The sequence below is a fragment of the Phocoena phocoena genome, chromosome 13 (assembly GCF_963924675.1).
Source record: "Phocoena phocoena chromosome 13, mPhoPho1.1, whole genome shotgun sequence".
Taxonomy (NCBI): Eukaryota; Metazoa; Chordata; class Mammalia; order Artiodactyla; family Phocoenidae; genus Phocoena; species Phocoena phocoena.
The window spans coordinates 24096943-24124869 of record NC_089231.1 but is presented as its reverse complement, the minus strand read 5'-3'; the positions used below and the strand labels follow the sequence as shown (position 1 = coordinate 24124869).

At 42.0% G+C, this 27927-nt stretch overlaps 1 protein-coding gene and 1 pseudogene across 1 annotated transcript in view; one reads left to right on the top strand and one right to left on the bottom strand.

The window, feature by feature from the left end:
* Nucleotides 1–27927, bottom strand: part of MYO5B (myosin VB) — a 230899-nt gene that overhangs the window by 113162 nt on the left and 89810 nt on the right. Inside the window, exons 10-11 of the mRNA XM_065889991.1 lie at nt 11143–11224; nt 10475–10615 (exon numbers count right to left, since the gene is read on the bottom strand). Coding sequence (XP_065746063.1) covers nt 10475–10615; nt 11143–11224 — 223 coding nt within the window. The remainder of the gene's footprint in view (nt 1–10474; nt 10616–11142; nt 11225–27927) is intronic.
* LOC136133038 (small ribosomal subunit protein eS27-like pseudogene) lies at nt 14533–14789 on the top strand (annotated as a pseudogene).

Here is a 27927-nt window from a genome sequence, read left to right as displayed (position 1 = left end):
TTGCTTTCTGCATCTGATTTGTTCCTGGTTCTGTGTATTTATTAGTTTACTTTTTAGTGTTTGTTTTAGTTTTTGAGATTGTTTATTGGTTTGGTTGCTCTCCTCTTCTTCATCCTCTTTTTTTCTTTTCTTTTCGTGAGTGCGTGTGTGTATGTTTCTTCATGTGATTTTGTCTGTTTAGTTTTGCTTTTACCATTTGTCTTGGGGTTTTGTCTCTTTGTTTGTTTGTTTCTTCTTCCTTTCCTTCCATGCCGTGTGGCTTGCAGGGTCTTGGTGCTCCAGCTGGGGGACAGGCCTGAGCCTCTGAGGTGGGAGAGCTGAGTCCAGGACACTGGACCACCAGAGAACTCCTGGGCCCATGTAATATTAATCGGTGAGAGCTCTCCCAGAGGTCTCCATTCCAACACTAAAACCCGGCTCCACCCAAGGGCCAGCATATTCCAGTGCTGGACCCCTCATGCAAACAACTAGCAAGACAGGAACACAACCCCACCCATTAGCAGTCAGGCTGCCTGAAGTCATACTAAGCTCACAGACACCTGAAAACACACCACCTGACGTGGCCCTGCCCATCAGAGGGACAAGATCCAGCCCCACCCACCAGAACACATGAACCAGTCCCCTCCACCAGGAAGTCTGCACAAGCCACTGAACCAACCTCACCCACCGGGTGAGAGAAGTAAGAGGAACTATGATCCTGCAGCCTGCTTTCTGACCTCAAACACAGTAAGTTAAATAAAATGAGAAGACAAAGAAATATGCAGCAGATGAAGAAGCAAGGTAAAATCCAACAAGACCAAACAAATAAAGAGCAGATAGGCAGTCTACCTGAAAAAGAATTCAGAGCAATGATAGTAAAGATGATCCAAAATCTCAGAAACAGAATGGAGAAAATACAAGAAATGTTTAACAAGGACGTAAAGGAACTAAAGAGCAAACAAACAGTGATGAACAGCACAATAAATGAAATTAAAAATCCTCTAGAAGGAATCAATAGCAGAATAACTGAGGCAGAAGAATGGATAAGTGACCTGGAAGGTAAAATATTGGAAATAAATACCACTGAGCAGAATAAAGAAAAAAGAATGAAAAGAACTGAGGACAGTCTCAGAGATCCCTGGGACAACATTAAACACACCAACATTCGAATTATAGTGGTCCCAGAAGAAGAAGAGAAACAAAAAAAGGTCTGAGAAAATATTTGAAGAGATTATAGTGGAAAATTTCCCTAATATGGTAAAGGAAATAGTCAATCAAGTCTGGAGAATGCAGAGAGTCTCATATAGGATAAACCCAAGGAGAAACACACCGAGACACTCATTAATGGAACTATCTACAAAAAAATATTAAAATCAGCAAGGGAAAAACAACAAATAACATACAAGGGAATACCCACAAGGTTAACAGCTGATCTTTCAGCAGAAACGCTGCAGGCCAGAAGGGAGTGGCAGGATATATTTAAAATGATGAAAGGGAAAAACCTACAACCAAGATTACTCTACCCAGCAAGGATCTCATTCAGATTCAATGGAGAAATCAAAAGCTTTACAGACAAGCAAAAGCTACGTGAATTCAGCACCACCAAACCAGCTCTACAACAGATGCTAAAGGAACTTCTCTAAGTAAGAAACACAAGCGAAGAAAAGGACCTACAAAAACAAACCCAAAACAATTAAGAAAAAGGTAATAGGAACATACATATTGATAATTACCTTAAATGTGAATGGATAAAATGCTCCAACCAAAAGACACAGACTGGCTGAATGGATACACAAACAAGACGCATATATATGCTGTCTACAAGAGACCCACTTCAGACCTAGGGACACATACAGACTGAAAGTGAGGGGATGGAAAAAGATATTCCAACCAAATGGAAATCAAAAGAAAGCTGGAGTAGCAATACTCGTATCAGACAAAATACACTTTAAAATAAAGACTTACACGAGACAAGGAAGGACAGTACATAATGATCAAGGGATCAATCCAAGAAGACATAACAACTATAAATACTTATGCACCCAACATAGGAACACCTCAATACATAAGGCAAACGCTAACAGCCATAAAAGCAGAAATCAACAGTAACACAATAATAGTGGGAGACTTTAACACCCCACTTACACCAAAGGACAGATCATCCAAACAGAAAATAAATAAGGAAACACAAGCTTTAAATGACACATTAGACCAGATGGACTTAATTGATATGTACAGGACATTCCATTCAACTACAACAGAATACACTTTCTTCTCAAGTGCACATGGAACATTCTCCAGGACAGATCACATCTTGGGTCACATATCAAGCCTTGGGAAATTTAAGAAAATTGAAATGTATAAGCAACTTTTCCGACCACAGCGCTATGAGACTAGATATCAACTACAGGAAAAAAAACTGTAAAAAATACAAACACATTGAGGCTAAACAACACACTACTAAATAACCAAGAGATCACTGAGAAATTAAAGAGGAAATCAAAAAACACCCAGAAACAAATGACAATGAAAACATGACAACCAAAAACCTATGGGATGCAGCAAAAGCAGTCTAAGAGGGAAGTTTATAGCAACCCAATCCTACCTCAAGAAACAAGAAAAATCTCAAATAACCTAACCTTACACCTAAAGCAATTAGAGAAAAAAAGAACAAAAAAACCCAAAGCTAGCAAAAGGAAAGAAATCATAAAGATCAGATTGGAAATAAATGAAAAAGAAATGAAGGAAACAATAGCAAAGATCAATAAAACTAATAGCTGGTTCTTTGAGAAGATTAAAAAAACTGATAAACCATTAGCCAGACATCAGGAAAAAAAAGGGAGAGGACTCAAATCAACAGAATTAGAAATGAAAAAGTAGAACTAACAAATGACAGATCATAAATACAAAGGATCATGAGAGACTACTATAAGCAGCTATATGCCAGTAAAATGGACAACCTGGAAGAAACAAATTCTTAGAAATGCACAACCTTCTGAGAATGAAGCAGGAAGAAATAGAAAATATGAACAGATCAATCACAAGCACTGAAGTTGAAACTGTGATTAAAAATCTTCCAACAAACAAAAGCCCAGGGCCAGATGGCTTCACGGGAAAATTCTATCAAGCATTTATAGAAGAGCTAACAACTATCCTTCTCAAACTCTTCCAAAATACAGCAGAGGCAGGAACACTCCCAAACTCATTGCACGAGGCCACCATCACCAATACCAAAACCAAACAAAGATGTCACAAAAAAAGAAAATTACAGGCCAATACCACTGATGAACATAGATACAAAAATCCTCAACAAAATACTAGCAAGCTGAATCCAACAGCACATTAAAAGGATCAGTCATGATCAAGTGGGGTTTATTCCAGGAATGCAAGGATTCTTCAATATATGCAAATCAATTAATGGGATATACCACACTAACAAGCTGAAGGATAAAAACCATATGATAATCTCAATAGGTGCAGAAACAGCTTTTGACAAAATTCAACACGCATTTATGATAAAAACTCTCCAGAAAGTGGGCATAGAGGGAACCTACCTCAACATAATAAAGAACACATATGACAAACCCACAGCCAACATTATTCTTTTTTTAAAAAATTTTTAAATTTAATTTAATTTTTTATACAGCAGGCTCTTATTAGTCATCAATTTTATACACATCAGTGTATACATGTCAATCCCAATCGCCCAATTCATCACACCACCATCCCCACCCCCCCCACAGCTTTCCCCCCTTGGTGTCCATACGTTTGTTTTCTACATCTGTGTCTCAACTTCTGCCCTGCAAACTGGTTCATCTGTACCATTTTTCTAGGTTCACATACATGCGTTAATATACGATATTTGTTTTTCTCTTTCTGATTTACTTCACTCTGTATGACAGTCTCTAGATCCATCCACGTCTCAACAAATGACCCAATTTCGTTCCTTTTTACGGCTCAGTAATATTCCATTGTATATATGTACCATAACTTATTTATCCATTCGTCTGTCAGTGGGCATCTAGGCTGCTTTCATGACCTGGCTATTGTAATTGTGCTGCAGTGAACACTGGGGTGCATGAGTCTTTTTGAATTACGGTTTTATCTGGGTATATGCCCAGTAGTGGGATTGCTGGGTCATATGGTAGTTCTATTTTTAGTTTTTTAAGGAACCTCCGTACTGTTCTCCATAGTGGCTGTATCCATTTACATTCCCACCAACAGTGCAAGAGGGTTCCCTTTTCTCCACACCCTCTCCAGCATTTATTGTTTGTAGATTTTCTGATGATGCCCATTCTAACTGGTGGACGTGATACCTCACTGTAGTTATGATTTGCATTTCTCTAATGATTAGTGATGTTGAGCAGCTTTTCATGTGCTTCTTGGCCACCTGTATGTCTTCTTTGGAGAAATGTCTATTTAGGTCTTTTACCCATTTTGGATTGGGTTGTTTGTTTTTTTTAATATTGAGTTGCATGACCTGTTCATATATTTTGGAGATTAATCCCTTGTCCATTGATTCATTTGCAAATATTTTATCCCATTCTGAGAGTTATCTTTTCATCTTGTTTATGGTTTCCTTTGCTGTGCAAAAGCTTTTAAGTTTCATTAGGTCCCATTTGTTTATTTTTGTTTTTATTTCCATTATGCTAGGAGGTGGATCAAAAAAGATCTTGCTGTGATTTATGTCAAAGAGGGTTCTTCCTATGTTTTCCTCTAAGAGTTTTATACTGTCCGGTCTTACATTTAAGTATCGAATCCATTTTGAGTTTATTTTTGTGTATGGTGTTAGGGAGGGTTCTAATTTCGTTCTTTTACATGCAGCTGTCCAGTTTTCCCAGCACCACTTATTGAAGAGACTGTCTTTTCTCCATTGTATAACCTTGCCTCCTTTGTCATAGATTAGTTGACCATAGGTGTGTGAGTTTATCTCTGGGCTTTCTATCTTGTTCCATTGATCTATGTTTCTGTTTTTCTGCCAGTACCATATTGTCTTGATTACTGTAGCTTTGTAGCATAGTCTGAAGCCAGGGAGTCTGATTCCTCCAGCTCTGTTTTTTTTCCCTAAAGACTGCTTTGGCTATTCGGGGTCTTTTGTGTCTCCATACACATTTAAAGATTTTTTGTTCTAGCTCCGTAAAAAATGCCACTGGTAATTTGATAGGGATTGCATTGAATCTGTGGATTGCTTTGGGTAGTATAGTCATTTTCAAAGTATTGATTCTTCCAAACCAAGAACCTGGTATATCTTTCCATCTTTTGGTATCACCTTTAATTTCTTTCAACAGTGTCTTATAGTTTTCTGCATACAGGTCTTTTGTCTCCCTAGGTAGGTTTATTCCTAGATATTTTATCCTTTTTGTTGCAATGGTAAATGCGAGTGTTTCCTTAATTTCTCTTTCAGATTTTTCAGCATTAGTGTATAGGAATGCAAGAGATTTCTGTGCATTAAATTTGTACCTTGCCACTTTACCAAATTCATTGATTAGCTCTAGTAGTTTTCTGGTGGCATTTTTAGGATTCTCTATGTATAGTATCATGTCATCTGCAAGCAGTGACAGTTTTACTTCTTCTTTTCCAATTTGTATTCCTTTTATTTCTTTTTATTCTCTGATTGCTGTGGCTAGGACTTCCAAAACTATTTTGAATAATGGTGGTGTGAGTGGACTTCCTTGTCTTTTTCCTGATCTTAGAGGAAACGCTTTCAGTTTTTCACCATTGAGAATGATGTTTGCTGTGGTTTGTCAGATATGGCCTTTATTATGTTGAGGTAGGTTCCCTCTATGCCCACTTTCTGGAGAGTTTTTAACATAAATCGGTGCTGAATTTTGTCAAAAGCTTTATCTGCATCTATTGAGATGATCATACGGTTTTTATTCTTCAATCTGTGAATATGGTGTATCACACTAATTGATTTGCGTATACTGAAGAATCCTTGCATCCCTGGGATAAATCCCACTTTATCATGGTGTATGATCCTTTTAATGTATTGTTGGATTCTGTTTGCTAGTATTTTGTTGAGGATTTTTGCATCTATGTTCATCAGTGATATTGGTCTGTAGTTTTGTTTTTTTGTAGTAGCATTGTCTGTTTCTGGTATCAGGGTGATGGTGGCCTCATAGAATGAGTTTGGGAGTGTTCCTTCCTCTGCAATTTTTTGGAAGAGTTTGAGAAGGATCGGTGTTAGCTCTTCTCTAAATGTTTAATTCACCTGTGAAGTCCTCTGGTCCTGGACTTTTGTTTGTTGGAAGATTTTTAATCACAGTTTCAATTTCATTACTTGTGATTGGTCTGTTCATATTTTGTATTTCTTCCTGGTTCTGTCTTGGAAGGTTATACCTATCTAAGAATTTGTCCATTTCTTCCACCTTGTTCAGTTTATTGGCATAGAGTTGCTTGTAGCAGTCTCTTAGGATGCTTTCTATTTCTGCAGTGTCTGTTGTAACTTCTCCTTTTTCATTTCTAATTTTATTGATTTGAGTCCTCTCCCTCTTTTTCTTGATGAGTCTGGCTAATCAATTTTGTTTATCTTCTTAAAGAACCAGCTTTTAGTTTTCTTGATCTTTGCTACTGCTTTCTTTGTTTCTATTTCATTTATTTCTGGTCTGATCTTTATGACTTCTTTCCTTCTGCTAACTTTGGGTTTTGTTTGCTCTTCTTTCTCTAGTTCCTTTAGGTCTAAGGTTAGACTGTTTGAGATTTTTCTTGTTTCTCGAGGTAGGCTTGTATAGCTATAAACTTCCCTCTTAAAACTGCTTTTGCTGCATCCCATAGGTTTTGGATCGTCGTGTTTTCATTGTCATTTGTTTCTACGTATTTTTTGATTTCCTCTTTGATTTCTTCAGTGATCTCTTGGTTATTTAGTAACGTATTGTTCAGCCTCCATGTGTTTGTCTTTTTTACATTTTTTTCCCTGTAATTGATTTCTAATCTCATAGTGTTGTGGTGAGAAAAGATGCTTGATATGATCTCAATTTTCTTAAATTTACTGAGGTTTGATTTGTGACCCAAGATGTGATCTATCCTGGAGAACGTTCCATGCACACTTGAGAAGAAAGTGTAATCTGCTGTTTTTGGATGGAATGTCCTATAAATATCAATTAAATCTATCTGGTCTATTGTGTCATTTAAAGCTTCTATTTCCTTATTTATTTTCATTTTGTATGATCTGTCCATTGGTGTAAGTGAGGTGTTAAAGTCCCCAACTATCACTGTGTTACTGTCGATTTCTTCTTTTATAACTGTTAGCAGTTGCCTTATGTATTGAGGTGCTCCTATGTTGGTTGCATATATATTTATAATTCTTATATCTTCTTCTTGGATTGATCCCTTGGTCATTATGCAGTGTCCTTCCTTGTCTCTTGTAACATTCTTTATTTTAAAGTCTATTTTATCTGATATGAGTATTGCTACTCCAGCTTTCTTTGGATTTCTATCTGGATGGAATATCTTTTTCCATCCCCTCACTTTCACTCTGTATGTGTCCCTAGGTCTGAAGTGGGTCTCTTGTATACAGCATATATATGGGTCTTGATTTTGTATCCACTCAGCAAGCCTGTGTCTTTTGGTTGGAGCATTTAATCTATTCACATTTAAGGTAATTATCGATATGTATGTTCCTATGACCATTTTCTTAATTGTTTTGGGTTTGTTTTTGTAGGTCCTTTTCTTCTCTTGTGTTTCCCACTTAGAGAAGTTCCTTTAGCACTTGTTGTAGAGCTGATTTGGTTTTGCTGAATTCTTTTAGCTTTTGCTTGTCTGTAAAGCTCTTGATTTCTCCATTGAATCTGAATGAGATCCTTGCCAGGTAGAGTCATCTTGGTTGTAGGTTCTTCCCTTTCTTCACTTTAAGTATGCCATGCCACTCCCTTCTGGCTTGTAGAGTTTCTGCTGAGAAATCAACTGTTAACCTTATGAAAGTTGCCTTGTATGTTGTCATTTTTCCCTTGCTGCTTTCAATAATTTTTCTTTGTCTTTAATTTTTGTCAGTTTGATTACTATGTGTCTCGTCGTGTTTCTCCTTGGGTTTATGCTGTATGGGACTCTCTGGGCTTCCTGGACTTGGGTGGCTATTTCCTTTCCCATGTTAGGGAAGTTTTCCACTATAATCTCTTCAAATATTTTCTCCGGTCCTTTCTCTCTCTTCTCCTTCTGGGACCCGTATAATGCGAATGTTGTTGTGTTTAATGTTGTCCCAGAGGTCTCTTAGGCTGCCTTCATTTCTTTTCATTCTTTTTTCTTTATTCTGTTCTGCAGCAGTGAATTCCACCATTCTCTCTTCCAGGACACTTATCTGTTCTTCTGCCTCAGTTATTCTGCTATTGATTCTTTCTAGTGTAGTTTTCATTTCAGTTATTGTATTGTTCATCTCTGTTTGTTTGTATTTTATTCTTTTAGGTCTTTGTTAAAGATTTCTTGCATCTTCTCGATCTTTGCCTCCATTCTTTTTCTGAGGTCCTGGATCATCTTCACTATCATTATTCTGAATTCTTTTTCTGGAATGTTGCCTATCTCCACTTCATTTAGTTGTTTTTCTGGGGTTTTATCTAGTTCCTTCATCTGGTACATAGCCCTCTGCCTTTTCATCTTGTCTGTGAATGTGGTTTTTGTTCCACAGGCTGCAGGATTGTAGTTCTTCTTGCTTCTGCTGTCTGCCCTCTGGTGGATGAGGCTATCTAAGAGTCTTGTGTAAGTTTCCTCATGGGAGGGACTGGTGGTGGGCAGAGCTGACTGTTGCTCTGGTGCGCAGAGCTCAGTAAAACTTTAATCAGCTTGACTATTGATGGGTGCGGCTGGGTTCCCTCCCAGTTGGTTGTTTGGCCTGAGGCAACCAAACACTGGAGGCTACCTGGGCTCTTTGGTGGGGCTAATGACAGACTCTGGGAGGGCTCACTCCAAGGATTACTTCCCAGAACTTCTGTTGCCAGTGTCCTTATCCCCACGGTGAGCCACAGCCACCCCCCACCCGCCTCTGCAGGAGACTCTCCAACACTAGCAGGTAGGTCTGGTTCAGTCTCCTATGGGGTCACTGCTCCTTCCCCTGGGTCCTGATGCACACACTACTTTTGTGTGTCCTCCAAGAGTACAGTCTCTGTTTCCCCCAGTCCTGTCAAAGTCCTGCAGTCAATTCCCACTAGGCTTCAAAGTCTGATTCTCTAGGAATTCCTCCTCCTGTTGCCGGACCCCCAGGTTGGGAAGCCCGATGTGGGGTTCAGAACCTTCAGTCCAGTGGGTGGACTTCTGTGCTATAAGTGTTCTCCAGTCTGTGAGTCACCCATCCAGCAGTTATGGGAACTGATTTTACTGTGATTGCGCCCCTCCTACCATCTCATTGCGGCTTCTCCTTTGCCTTTGGATGTGGGGCATCTTTTTTGGTGAGTTCCAGTGTCTTCCTGTCAATGATTGTCCAGCAGCTAGTTGTGATTCTGGTGTTCTCGTAAGACGTAGTGAGAGCACGTCCTTCTACTCCGCCATCTTGGTTCCTCTCCAATATCATTCTTAGTTGTGAAAAACTGAAAGCATTTCCTCTAAGATCAGAAACAAGACAAGGGTGCCCACTCTCACCACTAAAAAAAATGTGCTGTGGATTTCAGTGTATTTTCATTCTGTCTTCCACTGTCTTATTAATTGTTCCTTCTCACTTTCAAAGGCAACGAAACTTGGAGAGTCCTTCTGGAAGAGAAACATCTGCTCCTCCTAAACCATCAAGCCACAAGCCACCCTTTAGAGGGAAGACATGGGAGACCAGAAAGTAAACTCAACTGGGCTCTTCCGTTTCAATACTGAGAACCACGTGTGGCTTCTACACCTTTTGATTAGAGTTTCCATCACTGGAGGAGCTGGCATACATTTATCCCCTGATCACCAAACACCAAACCCCCTCAATTCATAGAGCAGAGAACCAAAGGCCAAAGTAGTTAGGTGACTGATAACACCCAGTTCCCCTGCCCCACATTTCCAAGGCTGCCTGTTTCTCTCCATGTTGGCAACTCAGGCCTCTTCCTGTTATAGCAGGTAGCATCCATGACAAGCTACATGGGGGAAATCTACAGCTTTCACCTGCTACCAAGCATGTGGCTCTTATCGCTCCCAAGCCATCTGGCATGGTAAAGATGACCCTGTGCTCTTGACCCACACTCTCTGGGATGCCTGTCTACAAGTCGGGGTCCTTCTCTCAGCACCTAGGTGATCTGGGGCACCAAATCCATACCACCATCACATCATGCCAATCCGCAACACCCAGTCTCTGCCAAAAGAAGCACATGTTCACCAATGCAGAAATACCTGCCAGTCATACTCAACGTGTTACCTTCTGGTATCTTCTAGTACGCAGAATAGACACCAATGCTTCTCCCAGCAAACTGAAGGCCAGCTAATCACAGATGAAATTCCAGCTTTGAGATCTCACATGTTCCCCTGCACCACAGAGCTGTCCTCTGCCCCACACCCCAAGCCTATAATTGAACTGATTCAATGATAGCATCAACAGTTTTACCTTACATTCTTCATCCAACAGGTCCAAGATGCCCAGCTTAGCTTCTATGAGGTCAATACAAGGTTGGTTATCATAAAAATCAATCAAGGTCCAAGGGATCTGCTCCTTCATGTATTCCTCTTGCTCCAACTTGAATACATGCTGGTGTAAGAAGTGAAAGGTCAAGGTTAGTGAACTATAGACACACCTTAACTTTCAACTCCCCTGAGCTTCAACCACATGGGTTCTGAGCCCTGGAGGATGGTACACACTCGCTAGAAAAGGTTTAGGCACAAGTCACAGTCATGAATGCAGAAGAAAAAAGCTCAGTTAGGTGATCCTCACTCCCATGTGAACCCTTCCCTAGGACACTCCAATAATCACCTGTAATGTCATACCTCAACCAGTAGCGAGAAGCCTCATAGCTGGCTTTCAATTGCTCAAATACCCCAGAAGCTCGGGGTCAAAAGAGTGGGAGTCAAAGCCAAGGAGAGGATCACTGACCTTCTTCTGAGCAGTGGGGAGCACCTGCCTAGAGCTGGGGCACCACCAGGAAACCAAGGGCAGGTCAAGGCAGAGCTAGAGCCCACTGACCCTGGACAGAAGAGAAGTAGGCCGGGCTGTCTGTCACTCCCTGGTGGGGAGAGAGGTCTCCCCGACCCGACATGTCCGGGTCCAGAAAAACCTACCAAGTTGAACTGTTGTTGGAGCTTCTCATTCGCATAGTTGATACAAAACTGCTCAAAGCTGTTCACGTCAAACGTCTCAAACCTGCAGAATGGGAAGAGCAGAGGATAAAGTAAGAGACATCTCCTTTTACCAAAGGAATCACTGGGACTTCAGCAAGGCAGCCCTCATCCTCTGCTACCATCCGGCTCTAGCCTTAACTCCAGCACACAATTCCCATCTGCTCTTGTGCCCAAAGAGACCACTGTTGCCGGCATTAGCACGACAGAGTCCTATTAAATAGGAAAGTGAGAATGTACATCTTTTTCACAATTAGAAAAAGTACTGACAGCAGGACATTCGGAAAAAGCAGGTGTAAAAAAGAGAAAGTCACCCATGATTCTATCACTCATGTTAACCACCAGTTACATTTTGGTATGTTTCCTTCTAGTGATTTTACATTTTTGAAGAAAAGTAGAATTATATGTAAAATTATACCTATATTTGTCATTTAACTCCCCATTCATTATTCAACATTTTCCCATGCCATTGTTCTTCAAAGGCATCAGTTTTATTTATTTATTTATTGTTTTTTGGCCGTGTTGGGTCTGTTTTTTGGCTGCATTGAGTCTTCGTTGCTGCCCACAGCCTTTCTTTAGCTGCGGTGAGCAGGGGCTACTCTTCATTGCATTCTCTTGTTGCAGAGTACAGGCTCTAGGCAGGTGGACTTCAGTGGTAGCAGCATGTGGGCTCAGTAGTTACGGCACATGGACCCTAGAGTGCATGGGCTTCAGTAGTTGCCACATGTGGGCTCAGTAGTTGCAGTGCATGGGCTCTAGGTGCGTGGGCCTCAGTAGTTGTGGCTCGCGGGCTCTAGAGTGCAGGTTCAGTAGTTGTGGTGCATGGGCTTAGTTGCTCCGCAGCACGTGGGATCTTCCCGGACCAGGGATCGAACCTGTGTCCTGTGCACTGGCAGGCAGATTCTTAACCACTAAGCCACCAGGGAAGTCCTGAACGACATCAGTTTTAATGTCTGCCTCATGGACCCTCGTATGGATCACAGATGCTGCTTTAGGCCTGAGGATTGTACAGGTGCCCAGGTGAGGGGACCAGTGGGGCCAGAATTTAGCTGATGCCCCCCTCAAGTCTGGGAGGGAGCATTTGCCCCAGAAGGGATGCCTTTTTCCAATTCACACAAAGCCTTCTCCTGGGCTCGCAGTGGCCCCCATGCAGACGAATCATAATTTAACCAATCACCTATTGTAGAACATTTTGGTTCTTTTTGCAGTTTTTAGCTGTTATCACTGCTGTGACAAATATTGGATATACATCTTTGAATTCATGATCTTTAAGATGCTATTCTAGAAGGAAAATTACCATGTTGGAGTTTGTTTTCTTAAATGGTAGAAGAAAATTACCTTCCAGAAAGATGGAGCCAATTGATGTTATCACCCTACCCCCACCCCAGCCTCCCAATGTATGAAAGCATCTTGTTCACCTAATCCTGGTTAATCATGTTGTCTTTAAATTCATGTTTGACTTAGAGTTTATGTACGATAAGATGCACCAATTTGAAAGATATATTTCAATGAGTTTCTGATAAATACTATACTACATGTGTCCATCATCACAATCCAGATATAGAACAATTTTTATCACCATAATCACCCCAAAAGTTCCCTTGTGCTCCAATCAGGTACGTTCTCATTGCCCCTCACTGGGAGTATTAATGCATCACAGATCTTTGGTCAGTAATGTAGATTAACTTTTAAAAATCTTTGGTTAATTATTATACGAAAAATGTTGTTCTTTGATTTTTAATATCTTTTGATTATTGATAGAGCTCAACATCTTTCTGTGTGTGTGTGTGTGTGTGTGTGTGTGTGTGTACTAGTTGTCTGTACCTTGTGAACTGTCTGTGATTGGTGAAGTATTTGTTGGGTTTTAACTTTAAAAATGGACTTATTTGAGCTCTTTATACTTTAGATCATCAATACTGACATCAACTACTCAACTGAAATGTTTGCAATATGGCTCGATCACTGCTGGGGAAGGGAGTTGGAGAAGAGGTGGAGCCTGCAGAGAGGAGGGCAGGTAAGGTGATGAGACACGGCACAGCACAGCCAGGCACAGTCCCACCTGCAGACCTTGCATGCTACACTTGAGGGGTTTGGATTTCACCAGGAGAAATGGGGAAAATTTGAAGGATTTTAAATTAAGAAATGACAACCAGGGCTTCCCTGGTGGTGCAATGGCTAAGAATCCGCCTGCCAATGCAGGGGACATGGGTTCAAGCCCTGGTCCGGGAAGATCCCACATGCCACAGAGCAACTAAGCCTGTGTGCCACAACTGCTGAGCCTGCACTCTAAAGCCTGTGAGCCACCACTACTGAGCCCGCATACCACAACTATGAAGCATGAACACCTAGAGCCCATGCACCGCAACAAGAGAAGCCACCGCAATGAGAAGCCTGCGCACCACAGTGAAGAGTAGCCCCCGCTCGCCGCAACTAGAGAAAACCGCGCACCGCCAACAACCCAGTGCAGCCAAGAATAAATAAAATAAGTTTATTAAAAAGAAAAGAAATGACAACCATACTTGCATCTTAGAAACACTGTGATTTGTGGGAAGGTGTGCGAGACTGAATGCAGGAGGTCGAGTAAGGCAGTTATTATTGGAGCAGTAATTCAGGAAAGATCCAGTCAGGTCATGGCTTAGGCTGGTGGTGGCCAAGTAATGGGAATGTTCTAAAGACATTAAGGAAGGTGGAAATGAGAGGACTTCAAATGACCAATGGCGTGTGGAGATGAGATTCACCTGTACAACTGAACGGATGTGATCACCCACCAAGCTGGAAGCATTATTATAGCATCAGCAGCTTCAGCTACAAATGAGTGGGGCCACCATGTTCGCAGAGCAAAGGCATCAGGTTGAGGGGGTAAGAAGGGGAAGAAATCGAGGAGGAAGAGGTACCTTTTTCTCATTCACGCACCATGCTGAATGAGCTGGCAGGGACCTTGTAAATGAGCACCTATAGAGCACCAAGCCCCAGATGCTTCATGAGCTCCCTGAACACCCACAACAAACAAGAGCTCGGGTCTATTACTAATCCCATCCTACTGCTGAAGAAACTAAATAACCTGTCTGAAGTCAGAGAGTCAGTAGACAGAAGAGCCAATATTTGAACCCAGAGAGAGTGATTTCTGAGACCACATTAACTCAGAAAGGAATAAAAGTTCCATTTAAGAAAGAATGAAAAATAAATAAGTCAATAAAAAATTAAAAAAGAAAAAAGAAAGAAAGAAAAAGAACGAAAGAACAAAAGAAAGAAAGAAAGAATAAATGAAGAGGACGCCACGCGCCCAGGTGAGTGCTGCTGCTTTGGACAGGCTGGGCTTGCGAAAGCCTCAACATGCCTTTGGCTAGAGATTTACTGCATCCTTCCTTGGAAGAAGAAAAGAAAAAACATAAAAAAAAAAAAAACTGGCTGGTTCAAAGCCCAAATTCTTTATGGATGTAAAATGTCCAGGTTGCTACAGGATTACCACAGTTTTCAGCCATGCTCAGAGAGTGGTGCTTTGTGTTGGTTGTTCAACAGTGTTGTGCCAGCTGATGGGAGGAAAGGCCAGGCTCACAGAAGGGCGTTCATGTAGAAGAAAGCACCACTAATGATCCATGCGACTTCCTGAATCTGGGTTCTATCACAGAAAGCCTTATCTGTTTAGTAATTCTAGTTAATCTACCAAGATGATGCAATTATGTTTAATTTTGTAAGGTATACAACAATGCTCTATTTTGAAGTCAGTTTTTCAATAAAGTTTTGATTATGAGCATAAATAAATAAATACATAAAGAAGGAAGAGATGACTAGGAAGGGCTGTGGAGGAGAGGAGAACTTCCCAGGGGAGGAAGTGTTTGAGCACGTGGAGACTGGGAGAGGGGTGATGCCGAGTGACCCCAGGCTGGGGACACAGGCTTCAGCCTTCATAACCTCACATCGCTAGCCCTCTCACTCTTTGTATGGGTGACTGAATTTTCTCAGTCTTACATAAATTTATGCCAGCCCTTCCAAACAGGCTGAACTACCACTCCCTAATAGAAATGTTGGAGCTGCCCCTGGTGGGGTTGGGGACGGTAGTGGTGGTGGAAAGGCAGCACCATAAACAGCAGAACCAGCAAAAATAAATGCATCAGATGCCCAACAGGGTTGGCTCAGTGCCCAGAACACATCAGGCTTCTCCTCCTCTGTGCCCACCTCCCCCACCAAGGTATAAGACGCGGAGAAGTGGGAAATCATCTTGAGATCAAAGGAATCAACTGCTTGGAGACAACCACATTAAAGCACAGCCTTTGGTCATGCCCACAGAAGAGAAGTAATTCTAGGTCAATAAAACACGATCAAAGGTGCAAAATCCAAGCTGGAGGCACTCCAGACCATGCAGGAGGGAGGCACTGGCTCTTCCAGTCCTTACCCTGGATTAGGGTCCTCCCAGCCCAGAGGATGGTCCTATAGCCCGAGTTATGCCTCCTAGGACCTCATTTCCTCCCCCTATAATCCCGTCACACCCCAAGAAAGGTTGATGATGACAGCCAAGTCCCAGAGGAAATTTCATTAATAAAGCCTAGAAGGACGATAAAAGAGCTACCCTAGCAACCGGCCAGATAACAGCACATGGGCGTGTTTGCTGAGCTTGGACTGGGCTCCACAGATAAAGGATTTAAATATCTCCCACTTGTCATTTTTTAAAGGTTTACATTGGTAGCACTCCACAAGGAACATTCTCATTAATTTGAGAGGGCCTGAAATTAGCTGATAATTTCTCTATTTCTAAGATATTATCTGGTAACAATTCCTCTGCCGTCTAGTGTAATTACTGTAATGCAGGAGGGCCAGACATGAATGAGGGGTTTGGGTAGCTTGGAAAATGTCTAAGAAAACCACAGATAGGGAGATAGGGCAACTTCTCTAAATTAAATTGTATTTGTAGTAATTCTTGCCATCAATAGAGATGACTTTTTAAAATAAACACAATGGATCAATTTATAGTTCACAAGATTAAAATATCACAAAGAAATGTATATATGAGAGGGAATTGGATTTCTCTTCTAAAATCAATGTTGGGAATATTTAGACTAGAATCCTTGGGTGGGAGGAAGGTCAAAACATGAAATAGGATTTGATGCTGAGACCTGAGATCTGTACTCACGGTGGTACAATTATCACCCCTACTTCAATGTTCCCCTATCTTCAAAAACGTAGTAGAAAAGTAGAGAATTCCCTTCTCATTCTACCCGACTTCAGGATGGGGTAAGGGATACAAGCACCTCTATAAAAATAAGGCAGTGTCTGTGGGAAAGTGAAACTGCAATAAATAGAAGTCAACCCATCACTCTGAGTTAATTATTAACCTCCACGAACCATTCATTCCAGAGCAGAGAGGCAATGAGATGCTTTGAAGGTTGGGAAACAGTTCTTCCCCTGGAGCACAGGTCAAAGGAACTAGACTTTCTCAGCTCAGGCTTGTCTTTCTATTTCACCAAGACCTCTCTCTATCCTTCTACCAAAGGTCAAAAGAAAAGATATGTGATATAGGTTAGACATAGAGGGGGGCTTCTAGGGAATGAGTACTAAAAGTCAAACAAGTCCTCTCAAGGTCTCTTTCCCTCCTGAAGCCCATGAAACCTCACAAGGGCACCTTGCAGTCTGTTAGGGAGGCCAACCCTTCTGATCTCTTTACTAAATAATCCTGGGGTGCCAGCTGCACCTAAGAATGGCAGGACTTGAATTCTGCTCACGTGCTTCTCTCTGTGCCCAGATGTCCCCACATAGGACTTGTCCTTCAGGGACAGCACAGTTCTAGGCACTGCTCACATCCCAAGGTCAAGAACAGTTCTTCTGGAGGACCAAGTCCATTCAGTTTGCAGTGTGCTCCAATTCCCGGCTCTTCTCCATGTCTGAAAATCTAATGTGGGACAGAAAGATGCCCACCATATGGTAACCCTCTCCCAATCCATCAGTCAACTGTCCCAGGAACTGTAAGGGCTGCAAAGAAGAGCAAGTCATGGACCCTGCCCAACAGAGCTATTAGGAGGATAACATGAAACCAGTATATGAAACCTTCCAACTAGTAGAGATTTTATGTGTTACAAAAATTTAAAGGAGGGTGAATTCATGGGGGTGCTGGCATGAACAGAGAGAAATGGGAATTTATCCAAGCTTTAAGACTATGTAGTGGTGTTTGGTTCCAGGAATGCTCCAAAGGGCTGTGTCAGAGCAATTCTGGAAGGTTGAGCTTGACTTTCGAGCACTCTGAGTTACATGGCTCTCCTGGGAGACTCAGAGATTCCAGGGAGAACCCAATTGCTTCGGGTGATCTGCTGGATCTGAGAACACTGGGGCCAGCTATGCATGTCTACCCTGAAGAAGACATGTCCAGGAATCTTCTGGGCTGTCCAAGGTTGGGTCACTGTTCACAGGCTGCAGGGTAAATGCAATCACTGACTTCTCCCCCTCCATTCGCCATGAAACCTTTCCATACTAGACAGAGAGGGGATGGGTAGTCTTCTCCAAATAAATAACTTAGGATTGTGAAATTATCTGTAAGTCTATTTTGAAGAGTGAGACCAAGAAAACAAAACATAACAAAGACACAAAGAATTTCCATCAAAAAAAAAAAGAATTTCCATCAAAATGATGAAGGCAAATGGTGAGCCTAAGAAATTTACTTAAAATATATCATTAAAGGCAACTTACAGAATTGTAGAACATGTTTGCAAATCATATTTCTGAAAAGGGGTTAATATCCAGAATATATAAAGAAATCCTACAACTCAAAAAAAAAAGTAAATAACTTGATTTAAAAATGGTCAAAGAACTTAAAACATTTCTCCAAGAAGATATATGAATGGCCAAGAAGCATATGAAAAGACCATCATAAATCATTAGAGAAATGCATATCAAAACCACGAGATACCACCTCGTACCTATTGGGATGGCCACTGTCAAAAAAAACAGAAAACAACAAGTGTTAGCAAGGATGTGGAGAAACTGGAACCCCTGGGCACTACTGGTAAAAATGTAAAATGGTGCAGCTACTATAAAAAACAACATGGATGTTCCTCAAATAATTAAAAATAGAATTACTATATGATCCAGCAATCCTACTTCTGGTTATATATCCAAGAAGTCTAAAAGAAGAGATATTTGCACACCCTTCCTTGGTCATTGCAGCATTTTCACAATAGCCAAGAGGCAGAAGCAGCCCAAATGTCCATCAATGGATAGATAAATAATATGTGGTACATGCATACGATGCAGTATCATTCACCTTTAAAAAAAAAAGGAAATCCTGTCACATGCTACAACATGGTTGAATCTTGAGGACGTTATGCTAAGTGAAATAAGATGGTCCCAGAAGATAGATACTATGATTCCATTTACATGAAGTCTGTGGAAGTATCAAAATCATAGAGACAAGGGCCTCCCTGGTGGCGCAGTGGTTAAGAGTCCGCCTGCCGATGCAGGGGACACGGGTTCACGCCCTGGTCCGGGAAGATCCCACATGCCGCGGAGCGGCTGGGCCCGTGAGCCATGGCCGCTGAGCCTGCGCGTCCAGAGCCTGTGCTCCGCAAAGGGAGATGCCACAACAGTAGAGGCCCGCGTACCGCAAAAAAAAAAAAAAAAAAAATCATAGAGACAGAACATAGAATGGTGGTTGCCAGGGGCTGGGTGAGGGAAGATGGGAGTTGTTTAATGTATAGAGTTTCAGTTTTCCAAGATGAAAAAGTTCTAGAGATCTACTGCACATCAATATGAATATACTTAACATTACTGCACTGTACACGTAAAAACGGTTAAGATGGTAAATTTTATATTGTGTGTTTTTTTTTAACTACAATTTAAAAACACTTTTTAAATCATCAAAAAGCACTGAGTAGAGCTGGATGCAAATTTAAAGTTAGGAAATACCATAAGAGACACAGAAAGTAACACAAGAACTGAGGAAGATATAAAATCCCAGCAAACCCCATTTCCTGCTCCTGGGGCTCAAACGTCCCTCGGCATCCTCTCCCTCACCATTCCTCAGCATTATCTGAGGAATCTATCCCTGCCTTGCTCCCAAAGTCCCCTAGGCCAACTGTCCTCTTCAAGAATGAGCTGGCCATAGCCAAAGCCTCCTGCTATCTTGGCATTTTGAAGGCTCAGGTCAAAGACAAATAAATGTGTATTCTTCCCAAATTGGAACCATTTATTTCTCATTGCCTCGAGAAGGAGAGAGGAATAAAGGGTTACGATTGTAATTAACTAAGCCTGTAGAGGCAAATGCTGGTTAATGCAACATGAAAAGGAAACCCCAGCCAAAAGCTGCCTGGCTCTCTCCTATTGATTTCCATCCCTTGCCTGGTAAGAAATACCCTGCAGGCAGCTTCACAGATCCTTAGTTAAGGAAAAGAGCTTGGCTTGGGTTGGCTAAATTGCCCTGAGTGTTGCTTGCTCTGCACTTTTTGGAGCTGGGGCAGGGGAGCGAGATGTAGGGAAGCCGTGCTTCTAACGGGGCACTGGGTATCTGGAACTGTTCAGGAGAGCCTGAGAGAAGGGCCTCTGAGCAGGGGGCTCACCACAGCTGTGGTGGAGGCAGCTGTGGCCCAAGCAACTTACGTAGGTGCTCACAGCCTTTTCTACCATCTGAACTAACTACCCTTCAGAACATCATGATAAGGGGAGGTATGTATGTATGATGCTGGCTCACACACTGCTTGCTTATGTACACAGAAGTGACTGTTTATTCACTCTAGCTGCTGATTCTATAGTAACATATTAAACATTTATACAAAAATCTGGAGTGGCTCATTTATACTATGGAACTCCTTCCAGTTGTCTCTAGAATGAGCCTGACTGGTGACCCAGTAACACTCTAGCTAGGTGCTACAGTTTATCTACGGACAGTCATCCCAGCTGAAGGAATCAGTACCTACTTGCAGGGGAGGGGGCAGCAATCCCACTCTTACTTGCTTGTTGCACATTCCCAACCTAATTCAGAGAGGAAGATAATTCCTTATCCCTTTCCTCTTAATCAGTGGGCTTTAATGTATTCAGAAACCTAACCCCACCTTCCCTCCCGCTCTCTGCAGCTGCCACACGCTCTCTTTTGCTCACAGGTGACAAGGAGGAGTAAGAACATTAAAAACATTAGGTCATCCCAAGGGCACCTTCTATGTGCATCAAGGTATCCCCACATCTAGGGCTGAGAAACAACGAGTGAGACATTGGGATAGATGGTATCCTCCCTCTCCAGAGTTTGGTGGTCAGGGATTTGGGTAGGAAACTCAAAATATTTAAAAAATGCTGGAGTTTTCAGATGCCATGGAAGAATCACTTCCCATAGTCATATTGTTTGTAAATAAAGCCTAAAAACAGGAATTAGTTTGAAATGAGAGGAGGTCGTTAGGGTCACAGAGGTAGAGTATCAAGCATGACACCCACTTTCAAGTAACTGAAAACAAAAGATTCAGTGGGTTTCTGAAAGGTATCTTTTCTGAAGGTTTCTGAAAGACGGCTGGAAGGTGTCTGAAGCCCACAGGAGACAAGTCAGAAGAACACCATGATTGGGAAAGGGAGATGACAGTAAATAGTTCAATGTAAATCCCAGTTTCCACCAAATGTTGCCACTTTCTCCCGGATTAAGAAATAGTGTCATTAACCTGATGGATCAGAAAGAGTACCTCCAGATTCAAGTCACCTGCTTTCCTGTGAAGTTTTTGGTTTTAGTCTCCTAAGCATTCATTACATACCTTCTTACCAGAAAAGAAAGAGAATGACTTCTCAGCAGACCAGAACGGTTGAGGAGCAGGTGTATGTACCTTCAGGGTGGTCTGTAAGTGCTTTTACTTGGCCACAAACGGCCCAGTTAGACAGCAGCTGGTTCACGCTGAGCCCACCTTATCTAACTTGCCATCCTGAACTCTGCCCACAGCATGTGAAGCCGGCACTGACTGGGCAGACAGAGGAGGAACCGTGCGTGGCATTTCTCTCTCCCCAGGAGGAGGTGAATCGCTTTCTAAGTATGACCGCTTTATGACAAGGTTTGAAAAAGTAAATTAGCTTCTGAGAAGGAACAAGGATTAAAAAAAAGAGAAAACAGCATAGCGCACCCGGAAGGAAGCAGAAGGGGAGGAGACTCCCCGAGAGTGCTTGTCTAGGGCCCCAGGTTGCACAGCCCCCCTGCGATGGGACCTGTCCTCGCTGAAAAGCTGTCAGATGTTCTCAAAGGAATCCACGGCCGCACGGGGAGGAAGGAGACACACAGGTCAGGCGCTGGCACCAGAAATAGGAGATGGAGTCCTACGGATCCCCATCCACCCACGGACAAGTGCACCTTCACACCAAAGACAAGTCTTCCCTGTGATCTATTTCTCCCCTTTGGGTGGGCACAGGATCTTAGAGCAAATAAACTCAATTATAAAAATTAAATGGCAAATATGAACACAAAATCCCAGCTTGCAGGGGCTCAGCTGACACCTCCAGACTCAGCAACACCAGCAGCCCAACCCACAGAGGCCTTCCTCTTGCTGGGGATCCCTTAGAAGGGAGGAGCTACCTATTTAAGCTCAAGGCACTGCTATGTACCTATAACACAACTAAGGCATGATATTGTACATATCAGTAGCACTGCAGTCATAATACTTTTACGTGCCATTAACAATGGGGAGACCTTCAACGTGGCGGAGGAGTAAGACATGGAGTTCACCTTCCTCCCCACAAATACATCAGAAATACATCTACACGTGGAACAACTCCTACAGAACACCTACTGAACGCTGGCAGAAGACCTCAGACCTCCCAAAAGGCAAGAAACTCCCCACGTACCTGGGTAGGGCAAAAGAAAAAAGAAAACACAGAGACAAAAGAATAGGGACGGGACCTGCACCAGTGGGAGGGAGCCGTGAAGGAGGAAAAATTTCCACACACTAGGAAGCCACTTCACTGGTGGAGACGGGGTGGCGGAGGGGAAGCTTCGGAGCCACGGAGGAGAGCACAGCAACAGGGGTGCAGAGGGCAAAGCGGAGAGATTCCCTCACAGAGGATCAGTGCCGACCAGCACTCACCAGCCCGAGGGGCTTGTCTGCTCACCCGCCGGGCGGGCGGGGCTGCAGGCTGAGGCTCGGCTTCGGTCGGAGCACAGGGAGAGGGCTGGGGTCAGCAGCGTGAGCACAGACTGAAGGGGGCTAGTGTGCCACAGCTAGCCGGGAGGGAGTCCGGGAAAAAGTCTGGAACTGCCTAAGAGGCAAGAGACCATTGTTTTTCGGTGTGCAAGGAGACGGGATTCCTGCTCTGTGTGCCCACAGAAGGCAGGGAACCGTCTAAGTGAGCTCCAGAGACGGGCGTGAGCCGTGGCTACCAGCTCAGACTCCAGAGATGGACGTGAACTGCTGCTGCAACTAAGAAGCCTGTGTGCAAGCACAGGTCACGACCCACACCGGCCGCCGGGAGCCTGTGCAGCCTGCCACTGGCAGGGTCCCATGATCCAGGTACAACACCCCTGGGAGAACACACTGCACACCTCAGTCTGCTGCGATGTTATGATGGCCTCCGTTGCCGCAGGCGTGGCCCACATTCCAGTTGTGACTCCCATACCCCGCCCTGTCCCCAGCCTGAGTGAGCAAGAGAGTCCTAACGAGCTGCTGCTTTAACCTCCTCCTGTCTGGGTGGGAAACAGACACCTGAGGGCAACCTACACGCAGAGGACAGACCAAAACCAAAGCTGAACCCCAGGAGCTGTGTGAACAAAGAAGAGAAAGGGGAATTTCTCTATTCACCCTAATGAGTAGCAGATTAAATCCCACAATCAACTTGATAAACCCAGCATCTGTGGAATACCTGAATAGACAATGAATGTTCCCAAAGTTCAGGTGGTGGACTTTGGGAGCAACTGGAGACTTGGGGTTTGCTTTCTGCGTCTGATTTGTTTCTGGTGTTATGTTTATCTTAGTTTAGTTTTTAGTGCTTGCTGTCATTGGTGGATTTGTTTACTGATTGGGCTGCTCTCTTTCTTTTTTCTAAATTTTTATTTTCTTACTATTTACAAAAATTTTTTTCCCTTTTTTTTTTCTTTTTGTGAGTGTGTATGTGTATGTTCCTTTATGTGATTTTGTCTGTTTAGTTTTGCTTTTACCATTTGGTTTGGGGTAGTATCTGTTCGTTCTTTTTTTTTCCTTCTTCTTCCTTTTCTTCCAAGCCATGTGGCTGGCAGGGTCTTCGTGCTCTGGTCGCGTGTCAGGTCTGAGCTTCCAAGGTGGGAGAGCCGAGTCCAGGACAATGGACCACCAGAGAACTACCAGCCCCAAGTAATATCAATCGGTGAGAGCTCTCCCAGAGATCTCCACCTGAACACTAAGACACAGCTCCACCCAACGGGCAGCAAGCTCCAGCGCCGGACACCCCATGCCAAACAACTAGCAAGACAGGAACACAACACAACCCATTAGCAGTCACGTTGCCTAGAGTCATACTAAGTTCACAGACACGCCAAAACACACCACCAGACACAGCCCTGCCCACCCGAAGGACAAGATCCAGATCCACCCACCAGAACAAAGGCACCAGTCCCTCCACCAGGAAGTCTACACAACCCACTGAACCAACCTCACCCACTGTGGGCAGACACCAAACATAACAGGAACTATGAACCTTCAGACTGTGAAAAGGAAACCCCAAACACAGTAAGTTAAACAAAATGAGAAGACAGAGAAATATGCAGCAGATGAAGGAACAAGGGAAAAAACCCACAAGACCAAACAAATGAAGAGGAAATCGGCAGTCTACCTGAAAACGAATTCAGAGTAATGATAGTAAAGATGATCCAAAATCTTGGAAACAGAACAGAGAAAATACAAGAAACGTTTGACAAGGACCTAGAAGAACTAAAGAGCAAGCAAACAATGATGAACAACATAATAAATGGAATTAAAAATACTGTAGAAGGAATCAACAGAAGAATAACTGAGGCAGAAGAATGGATAAGTGACCTGGAAGATAATATAGTGGAAATAACAGCTGCAGAGCAGAATAAAGAGCAAAGAATGAAAAGAATTGAGGACAGTCTCAAGAGACCTCTGGGACAACATTAAACGCATCAGAATTTGAATTATAGGGGTCCCAGAAGAAGAAGAGAAAAAGAAAGTGTCTGAGAAAATATTTGAAGAGATTATAGTCAAAAATTTCCCTAACATGGGAAAGGAAACAGTCAATCAAGAACAGGAAGTGCAGAGAGTCCCATACAGGATAAATCCAAGGAGAAACACACTAAGATCCATATTAATCAAACTATCGAAAATTAATTACAAAGAAAAAATATTAAAAGCAGCAAGGGAAAAGCAACAAATAACATACAAGGGAATCCCCATAAGGTTAACAGCTGATATTCAGCAGAAACTCAGAAAGCCAGAAGGGAGTGGCAGGTCATATTTAAAGTGATTAAGGAGAAAAACCTATAACCAAGTAAAGACCCACAAAAAAAACCCCCAAACAATTAAGAAAATGGTAACAGGAACATACATATCGATAATTACCTTGAATGTAAATGGATTAAATGCTCCAACCACAAGACACAGACTGGCTGAATGGATACAAAAATAAGACCCATATATATGCTGTCTAGAAGATACCCATTTCAGACCTAGGGACACATACGGACTGAAAGTGAGGGGGTGGAAAAAGATATTCCATGCAAATGGAAATCAAAAGAAAGCTGGAGTAGCAATACTCATATCAGACAAAACAGACTTTAAAACAAAGACTATTACAAGAGACAAAGAAGGACACTACATAATGATCAAAGGATCAATCCAAGAAGAAGACATAACAATTGTAAATATTTATGCACCCAGCATAGGAGCACCTCAATACATAAGGCAAATGCTAACAGGCATAAAAGGGGATATAGACATTAACACAATAAGAGTAGGGGACTTTAACACGCCACCTTCACCAATGGACAGATCCTCCAAAATGAAAATAAATGAGGAAACACAAGCTTTAAATGACATATTACACCAGGTGGACTTAACTGATATTTATAGGACATTCCATCCAAAAACAACAGAATACACTTTCTTCTCAAGTGCTCATGGAACATTCTCCAGGACAGATCATATCTTGGGTCATAAATCAAGCCTTGGTAAATTTAAGAAAATTGAAACCGTATCAAGCATCTTTCCTGACCACAATGCTATGAGACTAGGTATCAATTACAGGAAAAAAACTGTAAAATATACAAACACATGGAGGTTAAACAATACACCACTAAATAACCAAGAGATCACTGAAGAAATCACAGAGGAAATCAAAAAATACCTAGAGACAAGTGATAATGAAAACACGATGACCTAAAACCGATGGGATGCCGCAAAAGCAACTCTAAGAGGAACGTTTATAGTAATACAATCCTACTTCAAGAAACAAGAAAAATCTCAAATAAACAACCTAAACTTATAGCTAAAGCAATTAGAGAAAGAAGAACAAAAAAACCGCAAAGTTAGCAGAAGGAAAGAAATCATAAAGATCAGATCAGAAATAAATGAAAAAGAAATGAAGGAAACAATAGCAAAGATCAATAAAAGTAAAAGCTGGTTCTTTGAGAAGATAAACGAAATTGATAAACCATTAGCCAGACCAGACTCATCAAGAAAAAAAGGGAGAAGACTCAAATCAACAGAATTAGAAGGCTTCCCTCGTGGTGCAGTGGTTAAGAATCCGCCTGCCAATGCAGGGGACACGGGTTCAAGCCCTGGTCTGGGAACATCCCAACCCATATGTTGCAGAGCAACTAAGCCCATGCGCCACAACTACTGAGCCTGTGCTCTACAGCCCACCAGCCACAACTACTGAAGTCCATGCGCCACAACTACTGAAGCCCACACGCCCCAGAGCCCGTGCTCCACAACAGAGAGGCCACTGCAGTGAGAGGACCACGCACCACAACGAAGAGTATCCCCCACTCACCGCAACTAGAGAAAGCCTGTGTGAAGCAACGAAGAACCAATACAGCCAAGATAAATAAATCAAAAAAAGAAACTTTATAAAAACTAAAAAAATTTTAAAAAAAGAATTAGAAATGAAAAAGGAGAAGTAACAACTGACACTGCAGAAATACAAGGGATCAGGAGAGACTGCTACAAACACCATATACCAATAAAATGAACAACCTGGAAAAAGTAAACAATTTCTTAGAAAAGTACAACCTTCAAAGACTGAATCAGGAAGAAACAGAAAATATGAACAAACCAATCAAAAGCATTGAAATTGAAAATGTGATTGAAAAACTCCCAAGAAACAAAAGCCCAGGACCAGATGGCTTCACAGGCGAATTCCATCAGACATTTAAAGAAGAGCTAACACCTATCCTCCTCAAACTCTTCCAAAATACAGCAGAGGGAGGAACACTCCCAAACTCATTCTACAAGGCCACCATCACCCTGATACCAAAACCAGACAAAGATGTCGCAAAGAAAGAAAACTACGGGCCAATATCACTGATGAACACAGATGCAAAAATCCTCAACAAAATACTAGCAAGCAGAATCCAACAGCACATTAAAAGGATCACACACCATGATGAAGTGGGGTTTATCCCAGGAATGCAAGGATTCTTCAGTATATGCAAATCAATCAATGGGATACACCATATTAACAAACTGAAGGATATAAACCATTTGATAATCTCAACAGATGCAGAAAAAGCTTTTGACAAAATTCAACACCATTTATGATAAAACTCTCCAGAACATGGGCACAGAGGGAACCTACCTCAACCTAATAAAGGTCATATATGACAAATATCACAGCCAACATCGTTCTCAATGGTGAAAAACTGAAACCATTTTCTCTAAGATCAGGAACAAGACAAGGTTGCCCACTCTCACCACTATTATTCAACATAGTTTTGGATGTTTTAGCCACAGCAGTCAGAGAAGAAAAAGAAATAAAAGGAATCCAAATTGAAAAAGAAGTAAAACTGTCACTGTTTGCAGATGACATGATACTAGACATAGAGAATCATAAGGATGCTACCAGAAAACAACTAGAGCTATTCAATGAATTCGGTAAAGTAGTAGGATACAAAATTAATGCACAGAAATCTCTGGCATTCCTGTACACTAACGATGAAAAACCTGACAGAGAAATTAAGGAAACACTCCCATTTACCATTGCAACAAAAAGAATAAAATACCTAAGAATGAAACCTACGTAAGGAGACAAAAGCCCTGTATGCAGAAAACTATAAGACAATGATGAAAGAAATTAAAGGCAATACAAACAGATGGAGAGATATACCATGTTCTTGGATTGGAAGAATCAACATTGTGAAAATGACTATACTACCCAAAGCAACCTACAGATTCAATGCAGGCCCTATCAAACTACCAATGGCATCTTTCACAGAACTGGAACAAAAACTTTTACAATTTTTATGGAAACACAAAAGACCCCGAATAGCCAAAGCAATCTTGTGAAGAAAAATGGAGCTGGAGGAATCCTGACTTCAGACTATACTACAAAGCTACAGTAATCAAGACAGTATGGTACTGGCATAGAAACAGAAATATAGATCAATGGAACAGGATAGAAAGCCCAGAGATAAACCCATGCACATATGGTCACCTTATTTTTGATAAAGGAGACAAGAATATATAATGGAGAAAAGACAGCCTCTTCAAAAAGTGGTGCTGAGAAAACTGGACAGCTACATGTAAAAGAATGAAATTAGAACACTCCCTAACACTATATACGGAAATAAACTCAAAATGG